Consider the following 26,544-nt stretch of genomic DNA (forward strand, 5'->3'; position numbering starts at 1 on the left):
TTCGAAATATCGAATTTTGATTAATTTCAACCTAACACAAATTAATTAGTGTTATTGTAAAGTTATAATCGATACTGAATAATTGGCTAATAGCCTAAGCTTAAAAGGAAATAATCTAGAGACCGAAAGTCGGAGTTATACGATTTTCGGTCTCCAGATTATTTCTATAACTTCGTATAACTTTCAGTCTATAATATCATCATTTAACTTTGATTTTCAGTGTCTATGATATCAGATTTTAGACGCTCATCGAATGCAATTCTTAAACATTTAGTATATTTTTTTAAATATTATAATAATTTGGAACTGTTGTTCAACAAATGATCTCCTTAAAATTAAAACAGAAATTAAATTGAATTGAATCATGTATAAATTGTCAAAAATTTAAACAATAGAAAATTATATTTAAAAAAAAAACACCCGTTATATATGATAATTATTAAGTCATATGCGAATTTTTTAGGTTTTTTACTCCTTTAAATTTATACTTTCCTGCATTATAACAATATAGGGAAATTTAATATTGAATTTTAATACACACTCTTTCAAACAATAAAATATGTTGACTTATACATATATATATATATATATATATATATATATAAATACTTAAACATGTATAACAGTTTCAAAATTTTCATTTAAATACCATTCTAATGACTTAGATATACTTCAGTTCACACTAACTTATATTCTAGTATACATAATTATATTCTAGTATACATAATATATTTAAATTAAATTATAATTGCTCTGATATTCAAAACTATTGTATAAATATTTTAAATGCCATACTATTACTATACATATACAGATTTTAATATATGTTTGTAGCTTCTGTCGGTTTGCCGTGAAAATGTAAGTTTATAAAAAACCCCTGATTCCCATATATGTATGTACATAATATGAGCAATCCTTATGGCGTATTCAAATTCCATTCGGAAATTTATGATTAAATTCAATTGAAGTCATACAACTCTACATATAATCCGAATCAATTCTAACAAATCTATATTATTACAGTTATTATTGCAATTATTGGCTTACAATACCCTATTAATTTTTTAACTATAAAAAATCTTTTAACAAACAAATTTTTTTTGAATTGATTTATTTTTATTGTTAAAATTCAAAGTCCTTTGGCTTATTTTTCAAAATTTATAAATAAAAAGTCATATACGTTATACTTTTCTTTGTCAAACAATAATAATTGTACTTCAAGTTAAAATTTCATTTTTAAAACAAAAAACAAAAAAGAGAAAAACAATTCGAATATTGTTATTGCTCTTTTTTTCTACCTATACCCCGTATATATGGGCTTAGTTCAATTTTTTACGTTTTTATTTAAAAAAAAAAAACAAAAAAAAAAATCATACGTTTCCCTTTTGTTACAATTATAACATCAAAAAGATTAAATTTTATACAAAAAAAAAAAACTTTATTAAAAGCATTTTTAGCAATTCGTTGCCAACATTACATACATACATGGCAACATTATGTTTGCCTAATGTAAAGAGAAAATTGCAAATAAAATTATTTGCTTTTGTTTTTCTTTTATTTTATTTTTTTGGTTTTTGTTGTTGCTGGAAAAACAAACCATTTGCCTTTTTAGCAACATGTTTTTCTTCCTTTATTTTCCCTTTCCCATTATTGTTTTCATTTTTTGTTCTGTTTTTATTTTTTGTTTTTTCATTCCCAACTTTATTATAGGTCTATATAGGCTAAGTACTCTTAATATATTAATATATTCTATCTGATGTTGTCTACATATTCGCATATGTCCGTATTTTTTTTTGTATTATTGCTTTGGTTTTTTTCTTCCTTTTTGTTGCTATATACGGTTTTTATTATTCACTTGTATGATGATGTCCTTTTTTAAAAAAAATAAAATATATGTACTCATATTATAATATATAGAGATATATGTATGTATACATATATTTTACACGTTCACATATTTAAATTGCATATGCATATAAATTTGAATAGAAAAATATTTTTTAACAAAAATTTTTATTAGAATAAAATTTCTTTAATAAATTACTAGAAATTTAATAACAGAAAGTGTATTATTCATATTTAGTGACATTTCCATTAAATGCGGCTCAATACAATTTAAAATATATAAAAAAAATATTTTAAATTTCAAAATTCTTAAAATACAAAAGAAAAAAATACTGACAACAATTAAAGCATATTGTTATCGAATGTTTAAAATATTTGTATAACAATTAAATAAAAATATGAAAAAATACATATACATACATCGTCCTACCTTAATTTACAATATTTACTCGCATGATATACCAAATTGTAGCTGAAAGTTGTGACATAATATGTAAATTTATGTACACATTGCTATATTTAAAAGAAAATGCCGCATCGTTTCAAATTGTCCATCAAATTTTTATAATTTTATGTATACATGCATACATATATATATGTATATATGCATCTAATTAGTTATACATATATAATGTATGTACATGTATGTACATATTCTTAACTATAAAATTTATGCACTAAATTATTTTTTTTTCTTTAATAATTCCTGTAAACTACCGCCTTTTTAAGTAATTTAATATTGTAAAATAGTTCAAAAAAAGCAAAAAAAAAAAAAAAAAGACAAATTTAATTTTTTTTTTCCTTCATTACCTCATTATAAGTAGGTATATATGTGTATATATACAAAATGAATATATACAAGAATGTATGTATGTATGTGCTTTATACCATATTTCTGTGTAAAATAGGCAGAAAAATAAGGACTAAAATAATAAAAATAAAAAGAAAATAAAATAAGAGGTGACTAACATTTCATTTTAACTGCTGATAAATACACATATTCATACATACATACACATACATATACATATTGTATATACGAATTAAAATTTTTCAATTATGGAAAACACTTGTTATACATAATATAAATATATGTATATATTTTAATATTTTATATACACATTAAGTACATATATATTTAATATATATATATATATATATATGTATGTATGAATGTTTATGTATATATGCAATAAAAACTTAATGTGTTAATGTTTTATACTTACTCACAGAAACGAAAAAAAAAAATTACTTTTTCCTTGTTTTTTTTTTTGGTTCTCTTACTTTTTGCAATTTATTTACATTAGACACCCATGGCGCCATCTCTATCTTCTCTAATTACTACTATTTCAATTTCACCTTATGATATAAAGCTTTATAAAACAAAAAACAAAAAAAATAAAAGAAGTATTTATGAACAGCACAACAGAAAGAAGAGAAAAAACAAGAAAAAAAAAAAAACATAAAATAATAGAAAATAATGAAAAATTCCCGGGTTATTACCTTCTTACCCAGATTTAAAAAAAAAAAAGAGAAGAAGAAGTAGGAAAAAAAGGACATTTCACTTATTGTTATACTTGAGTATAACATCTAGCCATATACAGCCTTATATTACTACGTATGTATGTATATACTATATTTTGAGTTTATAAGTAGTCCTGTCATTATGTATTTGTATCTATGTATATACGAGTGAGTATACTATATTTGGAATTTGTTACTATATTGAAGAAATGAAAAAAAAAAAATTGAAAGAAATGAAAGCCTCTTCCATCCAAGTAGCATATTGTTTTCTTTTGTGAATTTTTATTTTTTGTCGTTTTTTTGGCTTAGCGTATATGTATATATGTAAAATTATGTATATTTGCATATTAGTAGTATATGTTTATATATATATATATATATATTTATATATAAATTATTTATTCTTGTGAGAATTACAATATTGAAATGAAAAATACTCGCACCCCATCATTCTTAGCTTTTGGCTAATGTACATAACATTTTACTATATTGAATATACAAGAAAAAATATAAAAAAGAAGAAAAATAAAAAAGAAAAAAAAAATATATAAACGTTCCAATTCCAATTGAATTCTTGCTGTTGCCGTTGCACGTGTTATGATTTTGATACCAAATTTTTTATTTCTTTATTTTACATTTTTTTGCCTTCCATTGTGATTATTTAGCCCTTTTGTTATACATATATACTTTATTCTATTTTTTTTTTTTGTCATATTTTGTTTTATAACTATGAGTTGTAATATGCATCCCGTTTTATTTTGAAATTTCATTTTATTTTCTTAAATAGATAGGAGTGGAAATTTATTAACGAAATTTTTTATTAAGTCTCATTGTGTCATCTTTTAATATTCTTCTTCAAGTATCTATAGTTATCGAATTAGAAACAAATTTCAAATTAGAATTTTTACTTTTTCAGTAAGATTTTTTAACTTTTTCTCAATATATATTATGAAGAGGCTTTAGAATATCCGCCAAGATATAGTAATTTTTTAGAAAAAAAATGGGAAATTTTTGAATAATATTAGTCAAATTGCTCAAAATTTTGAATTATTTTTATTCGGAATAATTTCGGAACATGAAAACCCTTAGATGAGTTCAAAAAAAACGAGATTAATAAAATAGTTCCAAGAATTTTTAAATAATTTGAATATAGTCTTGAATGTTTCAATAAAAATTAATTTTATAATTTAATTTGAATACATATAAGTATATAAATATTATTTATAATAGTTAAGCTCACCTCAAATTATATCAAAGTACTAAAATATTTTTCTATATATTCTAATTTTACTTCGTATCATTATTTTTTTTTTCAATTAGATTCATAATTATTTTATTAATTCAAGATAAGTTGTGATAGAATTTCTTTCAGCTGTTGATAATGCATGCAGAAACCATGTATTCGGAATATAAGTAGTTTCAAGATGATCAAAAGTATGCTGTAATATTGATAAAAGTAAAAATTTATATGAATATTAAAAACAGTCTAATTTTAAGCCTGGACAAAGATTTTTATTATATAATAAATAATTTTTTTTATAAAATCAAATTATTATACAAATTTTCAAAAATTTTATATACATCTTAAGAATTCCATTGCTTTATTATTATATATACTTAAGTATATTCCTTAATACTAAAACAAAAGAATTTTAATTTTTTACTATTTTTTGTTATATGTATAAATTGTTATATTACATTGAATAGATTTTTATGTTTCAATTTCTGTAACCATTAAAAATATTTTTATATTGAAAATAATAAATAAAATATGTAATGAAATAATGTATATATATATATATATATATATATATATATATATATATATATATATATATATATATATATATATATATATATATATATATATATATATATATATATATATTATATATGTGCATATATATAGTATATATATATATATATATATATATATATATATATATTATATATGCACATATATTTAGTTTTCATCTTGTTTGCAATATAATATAGATATACCACTCAGTTATACATACATACAAATTTATACACAAATATATTAATTTCTTTAGTAAATATAACAGAAAAAGTGTCTGAAATTTCTTCAAATACTTTTTACTTATATAAGGATAAGAACGTTATATTTATGCACAAATATTTTATGTATATACAAGTACTTTTATATTTTGTCTATATAATACTTATTTTTCTAACAGTTTTAAAGAAATAATTTTATTCTACATATATATAGGACAATAAGGGAGCAAAAAATTAAACAAGAACAAAAAAAAACGTTTATTGAATTGATTTTTCTATGCTTTAACGGTTGGTCTCAAATTTAATTTCAATTTGTATGCTTAGAATATAAAATAGTAAAATTTTTTTTATGTATTGCATAAAATAGATATATTTAAACGACACATTTTTTTTTGTTTTTCGCTATATACCTTTATTATTATTCTGGCTCCCATCCTTTACAAAAAAAAAAGAAAACGACTTTATTCTTCTTAATGTCTTATTTTTGCATCTTTGTAGAACAGATTTTCGATGTCGTAACATTTAATAAATTTTACGTTTAGAATGTTTATTAATTTTTTAGTTTTATATAGATATACTAAGGTAACGAAATATTTTATTACAAACAAGTATGACATATATAAGTATATATTAAATGAAAATTGCATAAATGTAGGCTAAGAATTCTCATATATTCAAAAATAATTCTCAATATATCAAAAAAAAAATATTGTAGTAGAACTAATAATTTTTCTTTAAAATTTATTAAAGATCGTATCACGTTTTTATGAATACGATATATAAAGTGATCCTTTTATAGCTATGTGTAATATACCATTCTTATGATATATACGTATAATTTTTTGTACGTTATATATGTAAAAAAATATTTACCGTATACTTATAGGTAAGTGAATAAATATTAACTGATATTATACAGAGTATATATAGGTGTATATATATATATATCATATAAATATAATGAAAGTAAATAATAACGCGAGAGTTGGATAGTAATAACTGATATATTATAATGTTTCTTATATACTATTATAATATATATGTACAAATATTGTATACACTTTTAATGTTTGTTTTTGGAAACCCCCTAGCGACTTTAAAAGCATAGTAAAATTTATTTAATATAATGCATATATTGTAAATATATATATATATTTATATAGTGTACGAATTTATGTATAAACATATATAATATGATAAGGGTAAAATAGGGTATATCATATACTATTATATTACATATTGTGTTGGATACATTTCTTAGATTCATGTATAAACAAATGAAAATATATGTATATATATATAAAAAATATAATATTTAGGGGGTATTGTTTTTCCGAATTCTAAAACTAAAACTCTACCGCAAATTTACTCGTATACCTCATCAGGCCAATTCATTAGCAAATTTTATAGTACTTAACCGTATTTCAAAATTTGGCCAAATTTAGAAAATTTCATAAGATCTGCAATAAAACTGGCGTTTTTGCTCTATTTATTCTCTATTTTATAATTTTCATTCTTCTTCTTGTTAGAACTTCAAAACCATCCATTTTCTCATATCTCTAGTCTTCAGCTAAAAAATTTATAGGCCATTTTGCCTTACAGGTTTACATAAAATCTATACAGAATATCCGCAAGGTCGTTTTACTTCACCTCGTTGAATTCGATTTGATAATGCAAGAATCGACAACTACATAGCTGACTTAATGCCCTTATTTGTTGCCAACCGCATAACATTGTAGATTTTCCTTTAATAATAATTAAAATTAAAAAATTTTTCAGTAAAACCCTCAGACATGTAAGCAAATAATTTAAGTAAAATTTAGAATATCGGCTTATAAACTTAAATTTTTTGTTCTGAGTCTAGAATTTTTTTTTTTTAAATTTCTTAAATATTTAAATTTAAAAAATATTAATATTTTTATTAAAGCATTCATACCTTATATTTATTTTTTAATAATAACTTGGTATTGTGATAATTCATAGTATATGACATTCAAATATAAAAGAGATTTTTAGTAGACCTTAATTAAATTATATTATCTTGTATTATCTATAATGAAAAAATGTACTTTACAGGAAAATGTTAACCGTAATATTTTTACAACGGTATACTGAATATGGAATAATTTCATACATTTTTATAATTTTATACTCATTAATATTTTGAGTTACAAAAGTATAATGTGCAAGCGTACATTAACATATACACACACACACAACTAATACGGTTAAAAGTATATATGGTTATAATAATAATAATGAACAAGATAAAAAAATTCGAATGTGTATGTATAACGTACATTTTATTATTACATTTTGACTTTTACCGTTGTCCTCTCTTATGTAAGTTCGTAATGTATGTTCAACTCAAATTTTGAACAATTTTGGTTTCGCGCACACAATATTAGACTAAAATTTTTTTTTGGTAATTTAAATTATACAAACACTTAAATTTTTTTTTTACATACATTTTTATGTTAATTTATTGTATATATGAAAATTATGTGTACAGATTTCTATATATTTTTATCTTTTTATAAAATAATTTTCTAATATCGTTTATTCTTATTTTAATACATTTAAACTGTAGCTTAGCTTTATATACTCGTATATGTATGTATGAAATTAACATTTACCTTCATGAAGAGAGAAATTCAAAATTGAACAAAAAAAGACTGTATTAATACGATAACGAAAAATATACGATATAAAATACGATAAATTTTCGAAATTTTCTCTACCTGTGCATACATACTTATTTTTATGTATATCTACGCGGATATATGTGTATACGTTGTAATGTTTTTTTGTTATACAATGATAGTTTGATTAAAATATAGGCAATATTGAATTTTAATATTAATATGGTATATAATTAATATTAAATAAATGTCATTAATATGATATTTGAAATTTCATAATTGAATTATTCGCCGTACATAGATATATACCAAAGGAAGGAGTATTGGTCAATTGCTTTAAAGCTATTATGTTATATGAGATGAAAATGTATTAAACTTAAATTAATATGTTAGATAATAATTATAATTTTCATAAATAATAATTTTTATACAAAAAGTATACAAAAATTTGGCAATTACTAACAATAGTAGAGATATTTTGAGCACTTATAGTGTGATATTTAGTTGTAAATTAAATATCGGACGATAAAAATTAATTTTAAAATTTTATGTTTAGCATAAAACAACTTTGAGCACGAAAAAGCTCTTCATACGATTTCTGTATATAAAAACTTCTCATCTTTCATTTTTTAATTTTTACAAACATTACAGTATGTATAAATATGTAATGTACATACATATATATTATAATAATTTTTTATATTTGATTTTGTTCAAAAATTGACCTAATTCTTTAGAAGCAATTTTTCAAAAACAAAAAGTAAAAAAAAAATTGAAATTAAGAACAAAATCAAAGCTATCAATTTTCCACCAAAATGTGAGGAGGTAAGGGAGGTGGCAAAATTTCAAACCAAATATGTAATCTACAAAATTGAAAATTTATCATACTAAAAAATTAATAATGGGTATTTGCACGTATCTGTATGCTTGTATAAGTGTGTACTGTGCAAGTACAGAGTTTTCTTTTTTCTTTTTATACAAATTTACCTTATGATATAATTTTTCATTTATGTTATGTCCCTTTTTTTTTCCTTTGCTATTCTTATTGTATTGAAACCAACATACATACATCCCTAGTATGCTCATACAATTTTAGTTTTTGTTAATATTGCTATCGCCGCACCTTACCTATAAAAAAGAAATTTTTCCCAATAAAATAAATTTTTCTTTTTTCTTTAAATTCTTTTGCTTTCTTTTATGATTGTATGCGTATATTTTTAGCATACATATATAAAAATTTAAAACTAACACAAGCTTATATTTTGTATACGCGTGTGTGGTTCGCGTATACCACATTCAAAATTATAAAATTTTTTTTGGAAAAATTTCTTTTTATGGTTAAAATTTTCTTTATAAACACACAATAATTTTGTGTACATATATGTATGTATGTGTGTATTAAATTTGTAATAATGAAAATATAACACTTGTATATTGAAAAAATCAATAAGGAACATGAACTCTGGCTGCTCTGTTGCTGCTGCAAAAATTTTTTTTGTTTTTATTTTTTTTTTATTTGCAGTAATTTCAGTTTTGTTCCAATTTCTTGAAGTACCTATTCAAAACTTTTATTTAATTTTTTGTTTTTATTTGGGAATTATGAAAATGAAATAAGAGTGTCCTTTGGATTTTTTCTTCTTTTTTGTGTTTCATGTTAAATTGTACGGTTGTATTGGCCTTTCCCAAAATTTGTGCAACTGTTTCACAAAAATGAAATAGGTTTTTTATCAAAAGTAAAAGAGAGAGTGAGAGAGAGTATAAAAGATGAGAGTAGAAACATTCAAAAAATAATATTTAAATGAAACAGAAACGGAAATTTACGAGTTTTTTTTTTGACGAGCATGCGTATTTCTGAGAATAATTAGTTAAAAAGAAGTATTTTTTTATTTAACCATTTTTGATTAGTATCTGGTAATACTGTCCAACGTAATCATATAAATATTCTATACAATAGGATAGAATATTATTAGAACACATAAAAATGAGATGAAATAAATTATTTTAATTTAATTTAAATTTTTGGTTCCTATACCCACAAGTATAATGTATCCGTTTGCGTATATATATATATATATATATATATATATATTTATGTAAAAAATTTTTTATATTTTTAATATTCTAATTGATTTTAATTAGAAGGACAATTTTTATGTAAAATTAATAGCTTCTTTCTTAGAGCATAGTGAAGTAATAAGTATAAAAATTTGGTCAAATATAACACTTTAAAAGATTCAATTTAAAACTATAAAGATATTCGATAAATCATTATTCGACTGTTAATTTTTTATCATATTAAAATATTTAAGAACATCCTTTGTATATTTTATATTTACAAATACATAAATAAATTTACAATCCTGATAAAAATTCATTATTAGACTTTATTGAATTGTTGCCAACTCATTAACTCGTTTTCAATAAAAAATTTAAAATAATCAACGACTTATCTTACTTTGTAATCATCTTGCTTTTTTTATAATCGGTTTGAAATGTAGCCAATTATTTTTTCAAATCACATTTCTATTAAAATTATTCAATTAAATTAAAAAAAAAAATCTGAAGTTAATCCAACCGATGCAAATTTTTATCCGTTTTTTATTCATTTTTTTGCTTGAATAATTTTAACACGGAGTTGGTTTAAGTCTTGTATAGGTCTATATTTTTCGAAACACGCTGATTACTAATGTAGTTAAAAATTTGACATAATAATTAGTTTTTTAAAAATTTTCAATCAATTTTAATTTTATTTCATTAAATAAAAATATGAAAATTAATTTTGTTTTGGTAAGGAGTTGGATGTTCCAAAAAGTCTTATTCATCTGCGAATTTCGATTTGGGAGTCCATCTAGAAAATTTTATTATATATTTATGTATATATGTGTATAACTATGGAAAACTATATAAAATTTTTACATCTTAAATTTGCCTCTGGTAGGATCTTCAAATTCTAGAACTAAGTTAATTAAAATAAGGTTTCGTATTTTTGTTTATTATGATTTTTTGAATTAAATTAATAACATATTATTTAAATACCATCAAAAATGAATTTAAAAATAGCTTGATTTACTTTTATTTAAAAAATTTCTTCAAAATTTTTCAACTATCTTTCTTTCACTAAACAATACAAATTTTTAGTGTTCAATTTGTTCCAGTGATATTCAAACTTTATTTTAAACTACAATGAAATATATATGTATTCATTATTTATTGCAAAATTTCAACCCCTAAATTATTTTAATACCTTCATACAATAAACAATACAAAGAAAATATAAATTAATAAATGAATGGCTTGAACATAATGTGAGTATATGAAGTTATGTATGTATACGTATATTTATGTATATATAACGGCGCATAATTTATCAGACTAACAAAACATATTTTACTAACACGAGACATTATATTTCATAGAAATAAATTCAATGAATATCCTGAATTTTATTTTATAAAAAAAAATTTTGAAAAATATAATAATAAAATGTGTAAAAACGAAAATTGTAAAACTTACTCTTACACGCATTTTCGAACAAAAGAATTTTTTATTTTGATCCTCATATAAATATGTGCATGTGTAGATGTATATTCGTGTAATTATGTTATGTATAGGTAGGAACACTTCAAGTTTAAAATTAGTGCGGGAAAAATTTGTATATTGTTTTGTAACCTAAGGTAACTGCTACGCCTTCTCTACGGCTTAAACAGTATTACTCTCTACTTAAACAGTATTTATGATTCCATAAGATTTTAGCAGTTGCGATATGTACTGTATTGATTGACCGTATTTGCGGGCATATCTACAGTTTAATTTACGAACATCGAGTATGCGTTAACTAAAAATTGGTATTAGTTTGTAAAAAACAACAAATTGTTTGATTGTTTAATTGCATGCTTTCATACAGTTGGATGTATGTGCCTGAAATGTAATTCTAGATAAAACAGAAGAATAAGTATTGGTAGTGTTTTCTTGAATTTCCTAATTTTAATATATTCGGTTAAAATCGGGTTTACCGTCAATAATTTTATTAATATTTCATGCATACACAAGTATAGTAGAACAACTTAAGCTTGAAAATTTTATACACAAAAACATTTTCTTAATTTATCCCATCCTAATAAAATATTATACTTTCAATTTAAATGAAATAATTGCAGTTTACTATAGAATAATATACACATATATATCAAAAGCAATGAACACATGCACAATATATACAACATATATAAATACAAATGTGTATAAATTTACTTTATAATACAAACCTGATGTTTAGATGCGCAGATGTTTTTATTTTATTTTATTTCGCCTCGATCATTCTTTTCTTCCTGAGCACCACAAAAAAAAAGGATCTTTTATTATTTTAAACCTTCTCTTTTGGTCTTTTAGTTAAAAAAGAAAAGTAAAAAAAAAATAACTCTCTTTCAAACCACTTTTTGTTTGTATTTTTCACCAGAGTTGGTAAACTTATTGTAAAATTGTTCAAGTACAATTTCGAATAAAACTGATTTGCATAGAACTATTTTTGAATAGAAATTTTAGTAATAGGAAGAAAAACCATATATTAAATTTGAAAAAAATGTTAATTGAATTATTTAAAATAACCAAATTAAAATATTAAATATAGTAATAAAAAAATTCATGACAACATTTTATACTTTATACTTTAGCACAATTGTCAACTTTGCTTTACTACAAGTACAATTTCCCATAATTAACCCATCCCTGTTTTATATGTTTGAGACATTTATGATATTTCTCTCAAAATTTGTTGTAAATGTAGTAAACAATATCATGTTTTTTGAATTCCGTCGCTCATTTCCTCTCTCCCGCTTCTTTAATATGTCGCATTATAAAGAGAAAGAACATTATGTTTCGATCATTACTGTAATGAAACATAAATTTTAGTAATGTTTATCACTTAGACCTGTTGATTTGGATTTATTATCTTTTTTTTAACTATTTTACTTAATAAAATTTATTTCTAAACACAAAATATAAATTTTTATATTTTAAAAATTATTAAAATATTTATTAAAAAAATATAGTGAACACTAAAATATTCTTGTGATATTAAAATTTTTAATATATTTTTATAAAAATTTTTCGAAAAATAAAAAAGAAATCATAGTGTTAAACAGATCAAATATTTTTTTCTAAAAAAAAAATAATTAAAGCATAAAAAGACAATTTTTAAATAATTACTAAGAACAATAATAAAAACAAAATAAAAAATACGAAAATGTTAAAAAATTTAAAAATTAAAGATGATATTATTTATTTTTCTCATCATAGCAATCCAATTGAGAATGGTGCTTTGATTGATGTTAATCAGCATAGTCGTGAATTACATAATGCACTAGTTGCAACAATTAATAATAATGCAGTAGCCGCTGTACAACAACAGCAACAACAACAAGTACAGCAACAAACACAACAACAACAGCAGCAACAACAACAACAATCACAACAACAAAAACAACAACAACAGCAGCAGCAGCAACAACAACAGCAACAAAATCAAAATAGTGGAACTGGAGGTGGAGGTGGCACCGTAAATGTTGGTATAGTAAATACAAATGGTGTTGTTGCAACAACAGGACAATTAAATGGTAAAGCAAATTCATTATCAGGATCATCGGGTCGTTCAACACCAAATAATATTGATGCACCTGGAAAACTTTTTGTTGGTGGCTTAAGTTGGCAAACATCAGCCGAAAAATTAAAAGAATATTTCAATTTATTTGGCACAGTAACAGATGTTTTAATAATGAAGGATCCAGTAACACAGGTAAGATGATTACCAAATGGTATTAAAAACTGTTTTTATTTTTTTTTTTATTTTAAAATTATTCTTTTTTCCCTTGTCTTTTTTTTTCCATTATTTTTCTTTTTTTTTTTTTGAAGAAATTTTTATACATTAAATTCTATATGCATTGTTATAATAAATATATATAGGTATATAAGTGTAGGTATAACTATACCTATATACGAGTAAATGTATAGTTATAATATGAATTTGTATATTCCCTTTCTTTTTAAAATTATAAAAGAAAGGTAACTAAAATATAAAAATGAAAAGATTCAAAAACTTCTTATTTTTCGACATTGTTATAATTACATACTTACATATATAGATAGGTTTATGTGTATTTATAACTTTAAGGGAAAAAATATATATATATAAATTCTTAAGAATAGAAATTTATAGTTTACAGAAAACAAAAAAAAAAAATTGAATAGTTTTTAAGTTACGAGTACAAAACAAAATAAAAAAAAATGAAAGACGAAGCATAAAATTATTATTAAAATAAGGAATAAAATTACAAAAAAATATATAAGATATGGCAACAATTAGATTATAGGCCAAAAATAATTTAATAATACCTACCTAAAAACATGCATTATTTTGTCATATCCAATATAGATTAATGATTCTGACTTTTATATTTAATAAGCAGTCTTTTGCAGAATATTAATTGCAACAATTTTTTTTATTTTCAAAATTTTGAATTCTCCTTGTTTTCGAGGATTTTCTATTTAATGAAAAATTTTTTAAGGCATTTTAATGAAATTATTAAGAAAACTAAATTAGGTTTTGCATTATTATTATTCGATATTATGCTTGTCTATATTCAAGATAGAATCATTAATGTTTTTTTTTTTTCTAGAGGTTCTTAGAAGATTTAGGGTTAGAACACTAAGAATTTTTGATTATAAATTTTATTTATTTTTTAATTATTCCTGCACAGCACAAAATTATATATTATTTTTATATTATTAAATGTGATATACCAAACTTATAATATCTTACACAATATTAATTATATTTTATTTCAAATATTAACTATTATTTTTTTTTTTATTTTATTTAAATTATTTTGAGTTTTTAATAATTATTTTTTTTTTTGTTAAATTCAGAAAATAGTATAAGTTTTTTTTGTTTTTGACTTATCAATAAAAATAATTAAAATATAAAGAAAATTTTTAATTCCTTTAACAATAATTTATGATTTTTGATAATTATTATAAAATCAATTAACAAAATAATATATATTCATAATTTAAATCATTAAAAATATCTATCGATAACGATTTATAAATACTTAAAAAATTATTTTAATTTACTCTTATAAAATATTAGACTCTTTTAATATAATTAAGGTGACAAATTGATTTTTAACTACATTTATTATAATGTATATACATATAGCAACTCATTAATGCTGAATAAAGACGCGGGACGGGTAATAATTTTTTTTTTTTTTATTTTGAATAAGAAGAATTCATAAACATTTAAAATCATTTTTAAGGTATAATTATTTATTATATTAATAAAATATTAAATATAAGTAGGAATATTTGGTGAAAATGTCATTTGCATTTTTTACAAAAATATTAAATTATATATACATTTTCGTTTTATGAAAATATATAATGAAAAGTATATAAAATTTATTTCATGATTTAATTTTTATTACTTACTCTATAATGATATAATTTCATTTTTTACATTTAAATATGTAAATGAAATATACAAGGTGATGCAATAAACAGTACAATATTATATTAAATCGTTTATTAGGGCATTCAAAATGGATAATTTTTTTTTTTCAGAGTAGGTGTCAAATCTTAACGGGTTTCGAGATACAAAAATTTTAAAGAATTTATCTTAATGTATTTGTCTATTTTGAATGTCCTAAACAATGATATGTAATATTGTACTCTTTATTGAATCACTCTGTATTATTAATTATATTCTATTATATAAAAAAAAAATTATATAAATGTCTTAATTCTTGCTTGAAGATTAAAAAGAAATCAAACAATTTGTTTTTTCTCTTGTGTTGAATAAAATAACATTTTTATTTTTCTTCTTCAAATCAAGGACACGAATATATTTTCGGCTCTAATGATCATGGATATTACAAAGGGATGATGAATAATGATATTTTTTTGTTCTTTTTGAAAAATATCATATAAATTTTATAAGAAACATATTGATATTTTCAATATTATGTTTATGTTGTGTGATAAAAAATAAAAATGGCAGGCAGGCACAAAATGAATACAAACCTAAAAATCTAATAATAAATAGGTATCTAAAAAGTTTTTATTTTTAATTTTATACAAAAAAGAAAACAAAATAATATTAATAAAATTTGATTTTTTTAAATAAATTAATTAAAAATAAAATACTAAGTATTTATGTACAGAAATGTTTTACAAAATAATTTATTATTAATTAATTGCAGTAATTTTAATTAAAAAGAACTTAGTTTATATATATAATTTAAAATTTGGAATATTGAGATATTTTTAAAAACTCATAAATGATCTTAAAACTTTAACTTTTGAATATAGTAGGTATTTAATAATAATTAAAGATATACTACATTATTATTATTAATATTTAATTATTATAATAAAAATTTTACTAAATATAGGTGTTAAATTTTGTTTTGTTTATTTTTGTTTATTTCTTTTTTTTTTTTTGTTAAAATTTGTCATTAGATTTATTTTTTGTTTTTAAATATTTTGTATTCATATTATTTTTTATTTATTTTATAATTCTAAAAATATTATTCGTTGTTAAAATAACACTCTAAATTTAGAATAAAATTTAGAATAATTTAATTAAAAAATAGTTTAAAATTAATTGAAACACGGTATTGAAGTAATTTTGATATAGAAAAAAATTTGCTTTGCTTTATATACATGTAAATAAACGCTTTAGTTTTCAATATTACTACCGTAACAATTTTAAGTATATATGATAAAATTTTCTTAAAAATATTAATGATCGAGAGTTTTTGTTTTTCGGTATCTAGATTCAGATATTCTTTTGTTATTTATTTATTCCTTATAATGATAAAAGGCTGTTTCATTGGTATCTGCAGAAATCATAAATATCATTGTTCCTGAAGATTGAACCTAAAATAGAACAGAAAATAAATACAAATCCAAAATAAAACAAGAAGATACTATTGTAAATTTTAAGAACTCGGTGTAACTTCATTGCATCCAATTTTCTGCTTATTATCTTTTAGTCTTCTTTGTACTCTGCATTCACAACATTGCGCACTCTGCATTCTCCTGTATTACAAAAATATTTTTACGGTTAAATTGATTACATATTTGATGATATATATGGTATATATAATATAATTATAAAAGATTCCAAAAGTTTCAGAACTCAGAGTACGCGGATGATACACATACGATTATTTGAAATCACTAAACAGTAGAAATGCAGACTATCATCAGTATTGATTAAAGCATAAACCACGTAAATTAGATATCATTAGATTAGATTGAATATCTATATATATGAGAGTTATTTTAGAGAATAAAGTTAAGTGTTATGGTACTTAGATAGTATTTTTGCAAAATTATAATAGCCTAGGTTTTTCTACAAAAGCAGAACTTGACTTGCTATTAACTCTTTAGTAAAACAACTTGAAGAAGAAATGTGAGAAGAGAATAAATGTTTTCGTTTTCTACAACGAATAGTATTTAAATTTTATTTTAAATTATATTTCTTTTTATCTTTTATTAATTTTTTATTGTTGCAAGTTGGAAAAAGTATAATATTTACAAAAAATTCGAATATTACTGTTATCATAACAATACGAAATTTCGACACATTTTATTTTTTTTATTTTTATTGTACATTTATAAATACATATTCTCTAAAATTCTAGTTAAATCATTAAAAAAAAAAACAAACATTTTGGCACATCCTAAGATATTTATATTTTATAGTATATTAGTAAACCTAAACTAGAAATTAAATAATATAGCCAAAAAAAAAAAAAAGTATAATTAAATCAAAAATATTTTAGTAAAATTGTAGTATATCTTTGTTCAGCAACATATTTAGTCTATTTTTGCTGAATTTTTATAACAAAATGTAGTTTTTTTATGGCTTAAAAAATTCTTAAATTGAGTATAAAAAGATCCATATTGCAAAAAAATTTTTATTTTTACATATATATATACGCGTACATATGTATATGTATTATTAGATCAATTTTGGGGATTATTGTATTAGTTTTTTAAAATATGATATCCGGGAAAACGATAAAAATTAAAACACAAGCAAACATAATATTAGAAAAGCATTTATTTAATTTGTCCTCTTTCGTAGTACTCTTATTTTAGTTATACATATGTATATTTGTATAATATATTATACAAATGAAATTATAATAGAATATTTTCCAAAATAATAAACACTCTTAGAAATTTTTGTATGTACTTACATCGTATTTGTTTTTAAAGTGAATAATATAAAAATATTTTTCTATATTAAACTTATGGAGGTAAAGAAAAGAAAAAAACCTAAAATTTTTGTAGAAACTAAATTAGCATTTTTTAATTAGTAAAATTTAAGCTACGTTAAAAAATTTGATTTTAGAAAGAATTATGCATTTATAATATAGGAGTAAAAAAAAATTTTTTTTTTTTGTTTGAATTACATATGGTATGTATCTATTATTCAAGAAATTTGTTTTATAATCCAAAATGTTGCAAATTTGTTACAAAAAAATTAATAAATGTACATATGCACATATGTATATTGTTAAAACTTATTTTACATTATGTACTCAGCAAGGACATCTCAGAAATTTTTTTAAAAGTACTCGTAAATTTTTAAACAAACCGTAATATAAACTGGGTTGGCAAACTTTTTCGGATTGTGGGCTATTTTCAAAATAATTTTTTTTTTTTTTGGCGGGCCGCCCTGAAATTATGCTACACTTGCTGAATGAACCATCGTATTCCCTGAGAAATTTCCATAGAAATAGGTTTTTCATTCCCCATCAGTTAGCATATAGTTCTGTCATGCTTACTCTCTAAGCATGACATGTTAATTTTTCCTAAAATAACATTGATGCTTTGACGGGCCGTGCAAAAAGGAATTACACGTTGCGGAGCCATGTGCTTATAAGTAGTAAAATAATGAGATTCAGCAAAAAGATCTTAATTGAAAAATTTAGAAACAGTCATTGAGAATATCAAATTTGTTTCGAATTCAGAATTCAAAGTTTCACTAAAAATGACAATTTTCATTTTAATACTAACTATACCTATATTTAAATAAAATTTGGTTCCATATTGTAAAAATGTATTTCAAGAAAAAATTAATACTCGTATTCCTCTTTCAAACTCAATTTTTTGTTTTTAATATTAAATGAATTTTGTTAATGTTAGATAATATATAATAAATATTTTAAAACATTTATGGTGTTATGTTTTTTTTTTAGGTTTCTACATAATTACATAATATATTAATATTTAAATATATTAAGTACAACATTCCCCCTATCTCTTAATGTTAAATTTTCTGTCCAAGTGGTTTATTATACATTTCTATAACATTTTCACCATAATGTCATGTGTCTTTGTATTCTAATTTTGTTTAATATATAAAATTTTCTCTTTATTGCATTATCGTTAAAAATGTATATTTTAAATGTAAACTCCCATTATATAAGTTCATAAAATTATATATATATATATATAACATTAGATAAAAAATTAAAATATATAATGTAATGTTTTAATTTTTAAAATTATTTAAAATAAATGTATAGAATAAAATAACAACTAAATTAAATGAAATTTTATAAATTGTAAAAAAAAAATTAATTTTATAATTTCGATAAAAATATTTTGTTTTATTATTATAATTGAAATTTCTTATAAAAATTTATTTTTGGCTTATTTTATATTGTTTATTTATATAATTTATTTTTAGTTTAATTTATGTTTTGGTAATCTGTCTCTTTAATAATATAGTCTATTATTTAAAATTCATATGAATTGAAAAAGGAAGAGACCCATACATTCGTTGATATAAGTATAAGTTGGTCTTTTGATGAAAATCTAGAATATATAGATAAAATTTTCAATACAATATGATTTTTATTAAAAAAAAAATATATTTTATCTTAGGTCTTTACTACTTTTATAATCAACACATCATGTATATACATATATATTCGAATTATTCAATTTTATATACATAGTTCTCAAGCATAAAATATAATAAAAAATATTTGATAGCTGTTATTTATATTAATATTATATATTATATAAAATTATTTTCATGAGAATATGATTATGGCGATTGTCCCTATATCCTATTCTTAAATTGAACAAGCCGAAGAAACTAAACATTCAAAATACATACGTATGTTTAATTATGCAAATGTGAAAAAAGTTTTTTTTAACTTAGTTCAATTTACTAAATGAAAATAATTATTATTGCCAATCACAATAAGCAGGACAATTTAAACTAATATTTATATATACTCGCAACAGATATTAAATTAATATTTATATACATATATCCAAATATATATATAGATATGTGTATTGTTATATAAATCTATATCTGTATATATTTCTATATAAATATATCTATGTATGTATATATACAAATGTGTAATTTATCTAAAATTATTATAATTGTTTTATATAATTGTTTACTATATACCCTCATTCCATATAAGTTAGAGTGAACTGAATGCTCACTCTCATAGTGTAATATTATTTCAATAATTTTAGAATAAAAATGAATTAATTATATATAATCATATTTCATTTAAAACCAGAACATCAAAAAAAATGTTTTAATTTTTCTCAAAAAAAAAATAACTTGAAAACACTAATAATAATTATGAATAGTTAGAATACTAATTTAGTTACGTATACTTAGTTATAATTTTTGATTTGAAAAGAAATCTATAAAAATTTCATGGCATCGATAGTTTTTCTTAACATAGTTGATTATGTGTTTGGGAATTTGCTAAACCCGAAATTGCAATTTTAAAATATTGCGATTCGCCTAAAGCAATTTTATTTTCATTATTAACTAAAATGCACCAAAAAAGAAAGGTGCTATCAGGTTTTAGTAAATTTCCATAAACTGTACATTATATATATATATGTATGTATATATATATGTATGTATATTTGTATATATATATATATATATATATATATATATATATATATATATATATATATATTATAGATATATGTAATTATCTATAATATATATATAGTATTATATATTATAGATATATGTAAATATATATTTTTTTAATATATAAAAAGTGATTTATTTGAATTGCTTTAATTTCTTTAGTGAAAGTATTATAAATGTTATATGCAAAAGAAATAGAACTGTTGGGAGAAGAAATTGTAAAAAATTTAACTTATATTTATTTAATTTATGATCACCTTATTTATTATAATTATATACCTGATCATATAGTTTGTTAGTATTCGCTATAATTTGATATACACACATTAGTGACAATTCGTAAATAAAACTGTTATGTATTAGAGATAAAATAAATATCATATATATATATGTATATATATATTGACAGGGTATTTAATTCATTTTTTACAAATATTAACCTCTAATTATAAATTAAGTAAGAAAATTAGTGTTTTTCATATAGGTACCTTTTGAACTTCTATATTTTATTTGTAAAAATTATTATTATTGAAAATTCAAACAATATAAGTATATATATTTGTATATTTTAGGGAATTAATACTTGTAAATATCATTTATAATTACGCTTGATATGAATACAGATTTTTAATTGAATAACAAATTAACTGGAATATCAAATTTAAATTGCAATCATCGAATCAAAATCACTGACCTCCCGTGTGTAATATTTTGATTTATATAGAATCTTACAGATATTATTTTATTTGAGAAAGGAATTCATGTTACCAAACCATTTCTGAGTGTTTTTTCTATAATTAGCTTTCATTCGTCAGCTTGATTACCTTTAGAGGTAGACGTTATTTTTAAAGATAGTACTTCTACCATATCTGGCCACCTTATTTCGTTCAATCCAAGTATGTATTCTTATTTTATATCACTCCATTTCTTTCTCGAATTCATAATAATTATTTTTTACAGTCTTCTAAAAAGAAATAAAATAAATAATATTATTCGAATAGGATTTCTGTATTTGTCTAACAAAAATTTAACATGATTTAAAAATTCCGATTTGTTTTTGTAGTTTTTTAGTCAAGTTAACTCTGTATGATTGAAAAATTTAAAATATCATCTTATAAAGTTCGTTAACTCTTTTTCGTAATCAAACAATATAGTTACATCGGCGAATTGCTTACATACACCTTTATTAAATACTAATAGTAATATACATAATTGATTAAATTGATTATTATTTAAAAACGCATATCTGCATATATATAATATATATATATATATATATATATATATATATATCATACCTGTATAAATATATATATATATTTATATATATATATATATATATATATATATTATATATATAAATATATATTCAATATATACGTAATACATATTATTAAACCATACATAATAAAATTAATTATCATGTTTCGTTAAGTGTATACTTTAAAAAAAAAATATATATATATTATTTAATTTTTAATTAAATACCGTATATATACTTAATTGAAATATAATGAAACTTAATAAGTTTTCAGAAATTGTTAAAAAAAAATATATAACGTATTATTTAGAATGGATTAGGACAAATTTGAAATCGGTTCTTTATAGATTTTTAATTTTAATTTTGTAACAAATCGTTTTTCTTCTTTTATATAGTAAGTACTTATTGGTATGCCATATATATATATATATATATATATATATCTATAATAATAATTTACGTTAAATTAAAACGTAACTCTGTATAACTTAATTGTAGAAAACTTTTAAAAAAATTGACTTGTTACCCTATAAACATTAAAATAACGAAAAGAACATCAACTGGCTCCTTTTATTTTTTTTTTTTGAGTATTAATTACATTTGAAATATATATATATAGAGTTTAAAAGAAAAGCTGTTGTTAGATTAGAAATTTTTTATAAGAAATATAATTTCTACAATATTTGTATACGATAGTTAAATTATCTAGTTGAAATTTTTATATATTAAAAGAATATATTCACTTATTTTAATGATAGGTTATATATAAAATTTACTTTTTTAATATAATTAATATATTTTTTACAGTAAATTAAATTAAATTAAATTAAAAAAAAATTAAAATATTAAATTATAAGTAATTTTTTATTTTTTAATTTTTTTTAGAGTATTTACTAGAAAAATATAATCAAATATAATTTTTTAGAATAATTATTTAATTTGTTTTATTTTTCAATATTTAGAAATTTGCTTTATTATTTTTGTTTTTATATAAAAATTGAATCAAATAGTTTAATTAAAAATTTTTCTTTGCTTTTTTTTTGATAAACAAACAAAAAAAAAATTATAGAGAAGCCGCGGTTTTGGTTTTATAACATTTCAAGAGCCTAACAGTGTTGATAAAGTATTGAAAATTCCGGTACATACATTAGATGGAAAAAAGATTGATCCGAAACATGCAACACCGAAAAATCGACCAAAACCGGCTAATAAAACCAAAAAAATTTTTGTTGGCGGTGTTAGTCAAGATACATCAGCTGAAGAAGTCAAAGCATATTTTGGACAATTTGGTAAAGTTGAAGAAACTGTAATGTTAATGGACACACAAACGAAACGTCATCGTGGTTTTGGTTTTGTTACATTTGAGAATGAAGATATTGTAGATCGTGTATGCGAAATACATTTTCATACAATAAAAAACAAAAAAGTTGAATGCAAGAAAGCTCAACCTAAAGAAGCTGTAACACCAACAGCACAACTCCTACAGAAACGTTTAATGTTGGGTAGTTTAGCAGCTGGTGTACGCATGACAACACCAGGACAATTGATTGGTACTCCAGGTACAGTAACAACAATAAACCCTTTGTTAGCATCTCAATTTCAAGCACAGCAAGCAGCAACTGCAGTATTACCACATCCATATTCTAATGCTGCAGCTGCAGCCGCAGCCGCTGCCCAACAATCAGCTTTATTTCAATCAACAACACCATTTCAAATACAAAATCCAAATGCTGCAGCCGCTGCTGCAGCTGCAACTCCAAGTTACAGCAAATTATTAACATATCCACCAGCAGCAACATTGCATAACGTTAGGTATGTGCATTTGAACAAAATTTAATACATATAAAATTACATGTTATACGTGTATGTACGTAATTATTGAATTTTTTAATGATATCTTCTTTGTAGGTACACACCATATCCACTTCCAACAAGTGCAGCAGCCGCAGCAGCAGCAGCTGCTGCCGCAGCAAATCAAGCTAATCAACAACATCAACACCAACAACAAGCTGCTGCTGCTGCCGCTGCTGGACTAGCAGCCGCAATGCCACAAACAGCTGCTCAAACTGCTGCTCAAGTAACTGGTCAACAACAAGCAAATGCTGCTGCAAATCATCCTTCAGGAATCGCTGTACAACAAGCGGCAACATTAGCAGCCGGTGCAGGTGCTCCAGTTGGTACAAATCCATATCAAAGTTATGCTTTAGCAAATGTAGATATGTCTAGTTTCCAGGGTGTTGATTGGACATCCGTATATCCAATGGGAATGTATGTTGGGTAAACATATTTATAAAATGTTCTAGTTTGTATGTAAATATCAAAGTATATATTCATAAAAATATAAATTAATTTGTATTTTTTAAGTTAAAATTATAAAGTTAAAAAAAAACCAAAAAAAAAAAAATTTATAGTTTAAGTAAAATTTAAATACATAGGCAAAAGAATAGAGAATAAAATATTTTCGAAATCACTGAAGTTCATAACTCTTCATAAAATTAATTTAAAAATTATTAAATAGAAAAGAAATATAAATAAAATAATTACATAATGTATAAAAATTGAAAGTTTGACAGGAATTCTTCAGTACTTACATAAAAAATAAATTTACTTTCATTTGTTTTATAATAATTTTCCTTCCAACCAATTTTTTTAATTGAAAATGTCTCGAATTATTTACAAAGATCTTTTAAATAGTACTTAAATCGTGATAATTAATATACGAATAACATTTTCAAATATATTGTTTGAATTTCGAACTTAATGCATAATTCAAGAAGTATTATTATTGTTTTTCCGTAATCAACACAAAAAAATATTACTTGTTCTATAAAATAGTCAATTACAAAAAAAAAACTCAAATTTAAAGCTAATTGTTGTTTAATGTTAATATAAAAATTTCGCTAATTCAGTTTTAAAAATGGAATACTAAAATCCAAAAAAAGAATTACTATGGAAGTGAAAATTTTTGAAGAACAAAACCAAAAAAACCAAACACAGAAAAGAATAAAAAACAGTAAAAAGGACTTTAAAAAAAATTATATATTCAAACAATAAGATAATTAGCTAAAAATAAGTTTAGACCACCGATTGTGATGCGAATGAAAATTAAGAAAAAAAATAAATAAAAAACTTAATCTAAAATATTTAAAAACAAAAAATGGTTCAGTTGTCGTTAAAAATATAATAATTATAAAATTAATTATAAAAGTTTTAAAATTTTTTTTTTTAATATTAAGATATAAATTAAAATAAAGAAAAAAAAAGACGTTCAATCGTTAATGTAAAGTAATACTACTTGATAATAATTAGTTCATAAACTATTATTAGTTATAACAAATATTAGTTTATATAACAAAATCATATACATTATTAAATTACACAATACAAAATATAAAAAACATGCCATCAGACTGACTGTAAAAAAGTATAATTCTTGATATACACATATATCACTATAATAATAATAGAAATACGTATATATTATAAAAGAAAATATATAAGAAATATTTCATTGTATCAATAATTTTGCATAAAGTAAATAATAAATTAATGAAGAATAACAAAACTGAATGAAAATTTCTATAAAATTGGAAATTTTTTTTTTCAAACATTATTTATTTGTTTACATTTCCTATGTTTCAAAACCAAAAAAAAAAAAAAAAACAAAAAAAAAAAAAGAGAAATAAAAATTAAAAAATAATTAAAAAATACATAATACAAATTAGTTATCAATTAATTTTAAAAGAAATAAAATCAAATTAAAATTAATATAATATTATACATATATCATTGATGTAGTATAGTCACTAGATTATAAATAATATATTGATACAAAATTAATATTCTATAAAAAATATAGATTTTTTTCAGTTTGAATTTGATTATTTTCAAATAAGAAATCGAAAAAAAAGGAAAAAAAATTTAAACAATAGAAATATTTTAAAGTATAACTATACGGTTTTTCATAATAAAAAATTATTTATGGATCTCTGTTATATAATATAATATAGATAAAACGAGTTAAAATACAACGTGTCATAGAATTAAATTTAAAAAAAATTTTCATTTTTAATTTCAACCTCAACTCAAAAAATAATCAAATTTAAAGTGAAAATTTTGTATATATAATAATATGCTCTATATATCAATTAATGAGAAAAAGCAAATTAATATAAAAAAAAATAAACAATAGAAAAAAATATGAACAACAAAGAATCAAATATAAATTTTATGTTTTATAACATATATAGTTTATA

General features: G+C 21.3%; 1 protein-coding gene across 2 annotated transcripts in view; it reads left to right on the forward strand.

Moving 5' to 3' along the window:
- Window positions 1-25,870, forward strand: part of LOC129608024 (RNA-binding protein Musashi homolog 2-like) — a 77,529-nt gene extending 51,659 nt beyond the window's left edge. The window contains exons 3-5 of one of the 2 annotated variants that reach the window (XM_055519326.1): window positions 13,326-13,821; window positions 23,358-24,100; window positions 24,197-25,870. In XM_055519326.1, the coding sequence (XP_055375301.1) occupies window positions 13,326-13,821; window positions 23,358-24,100; window positions 24,197-24,569 (1,612 nt within the window). In that variant the 3' untranslated portion in view covers window positions 24,570-25,870. The remainder of the gene's footprint in view (window positions 1-13,325; window positions 13,822-23,357; window positions 24,101-24,196) is intronic. The other variant, XM_055519325.1, reaches the window with a different exon arrangement.
- The last annotated feature ends 674 nt before the right edge of the window (window positions 25,871-26,544 follow it).

The sequence above is a fragment of the Condylostylus longicornis genome, unplaced genomic scaffold (assembly GCF_029603195.1).
Source record: "Condylostylus longicornis isolate FDR11 unplaced genomic scaffold, ASM2960319v2 ptg000030l, whole genome shotgun sequence".
Taxonomy (NCBI): domain Eukaryota; kingdom Metazoa; phylum Arthropoda; class Insecta; order Diptera; family Dolichopodidae; genus Condylostylus; species Condylostylus longicornis.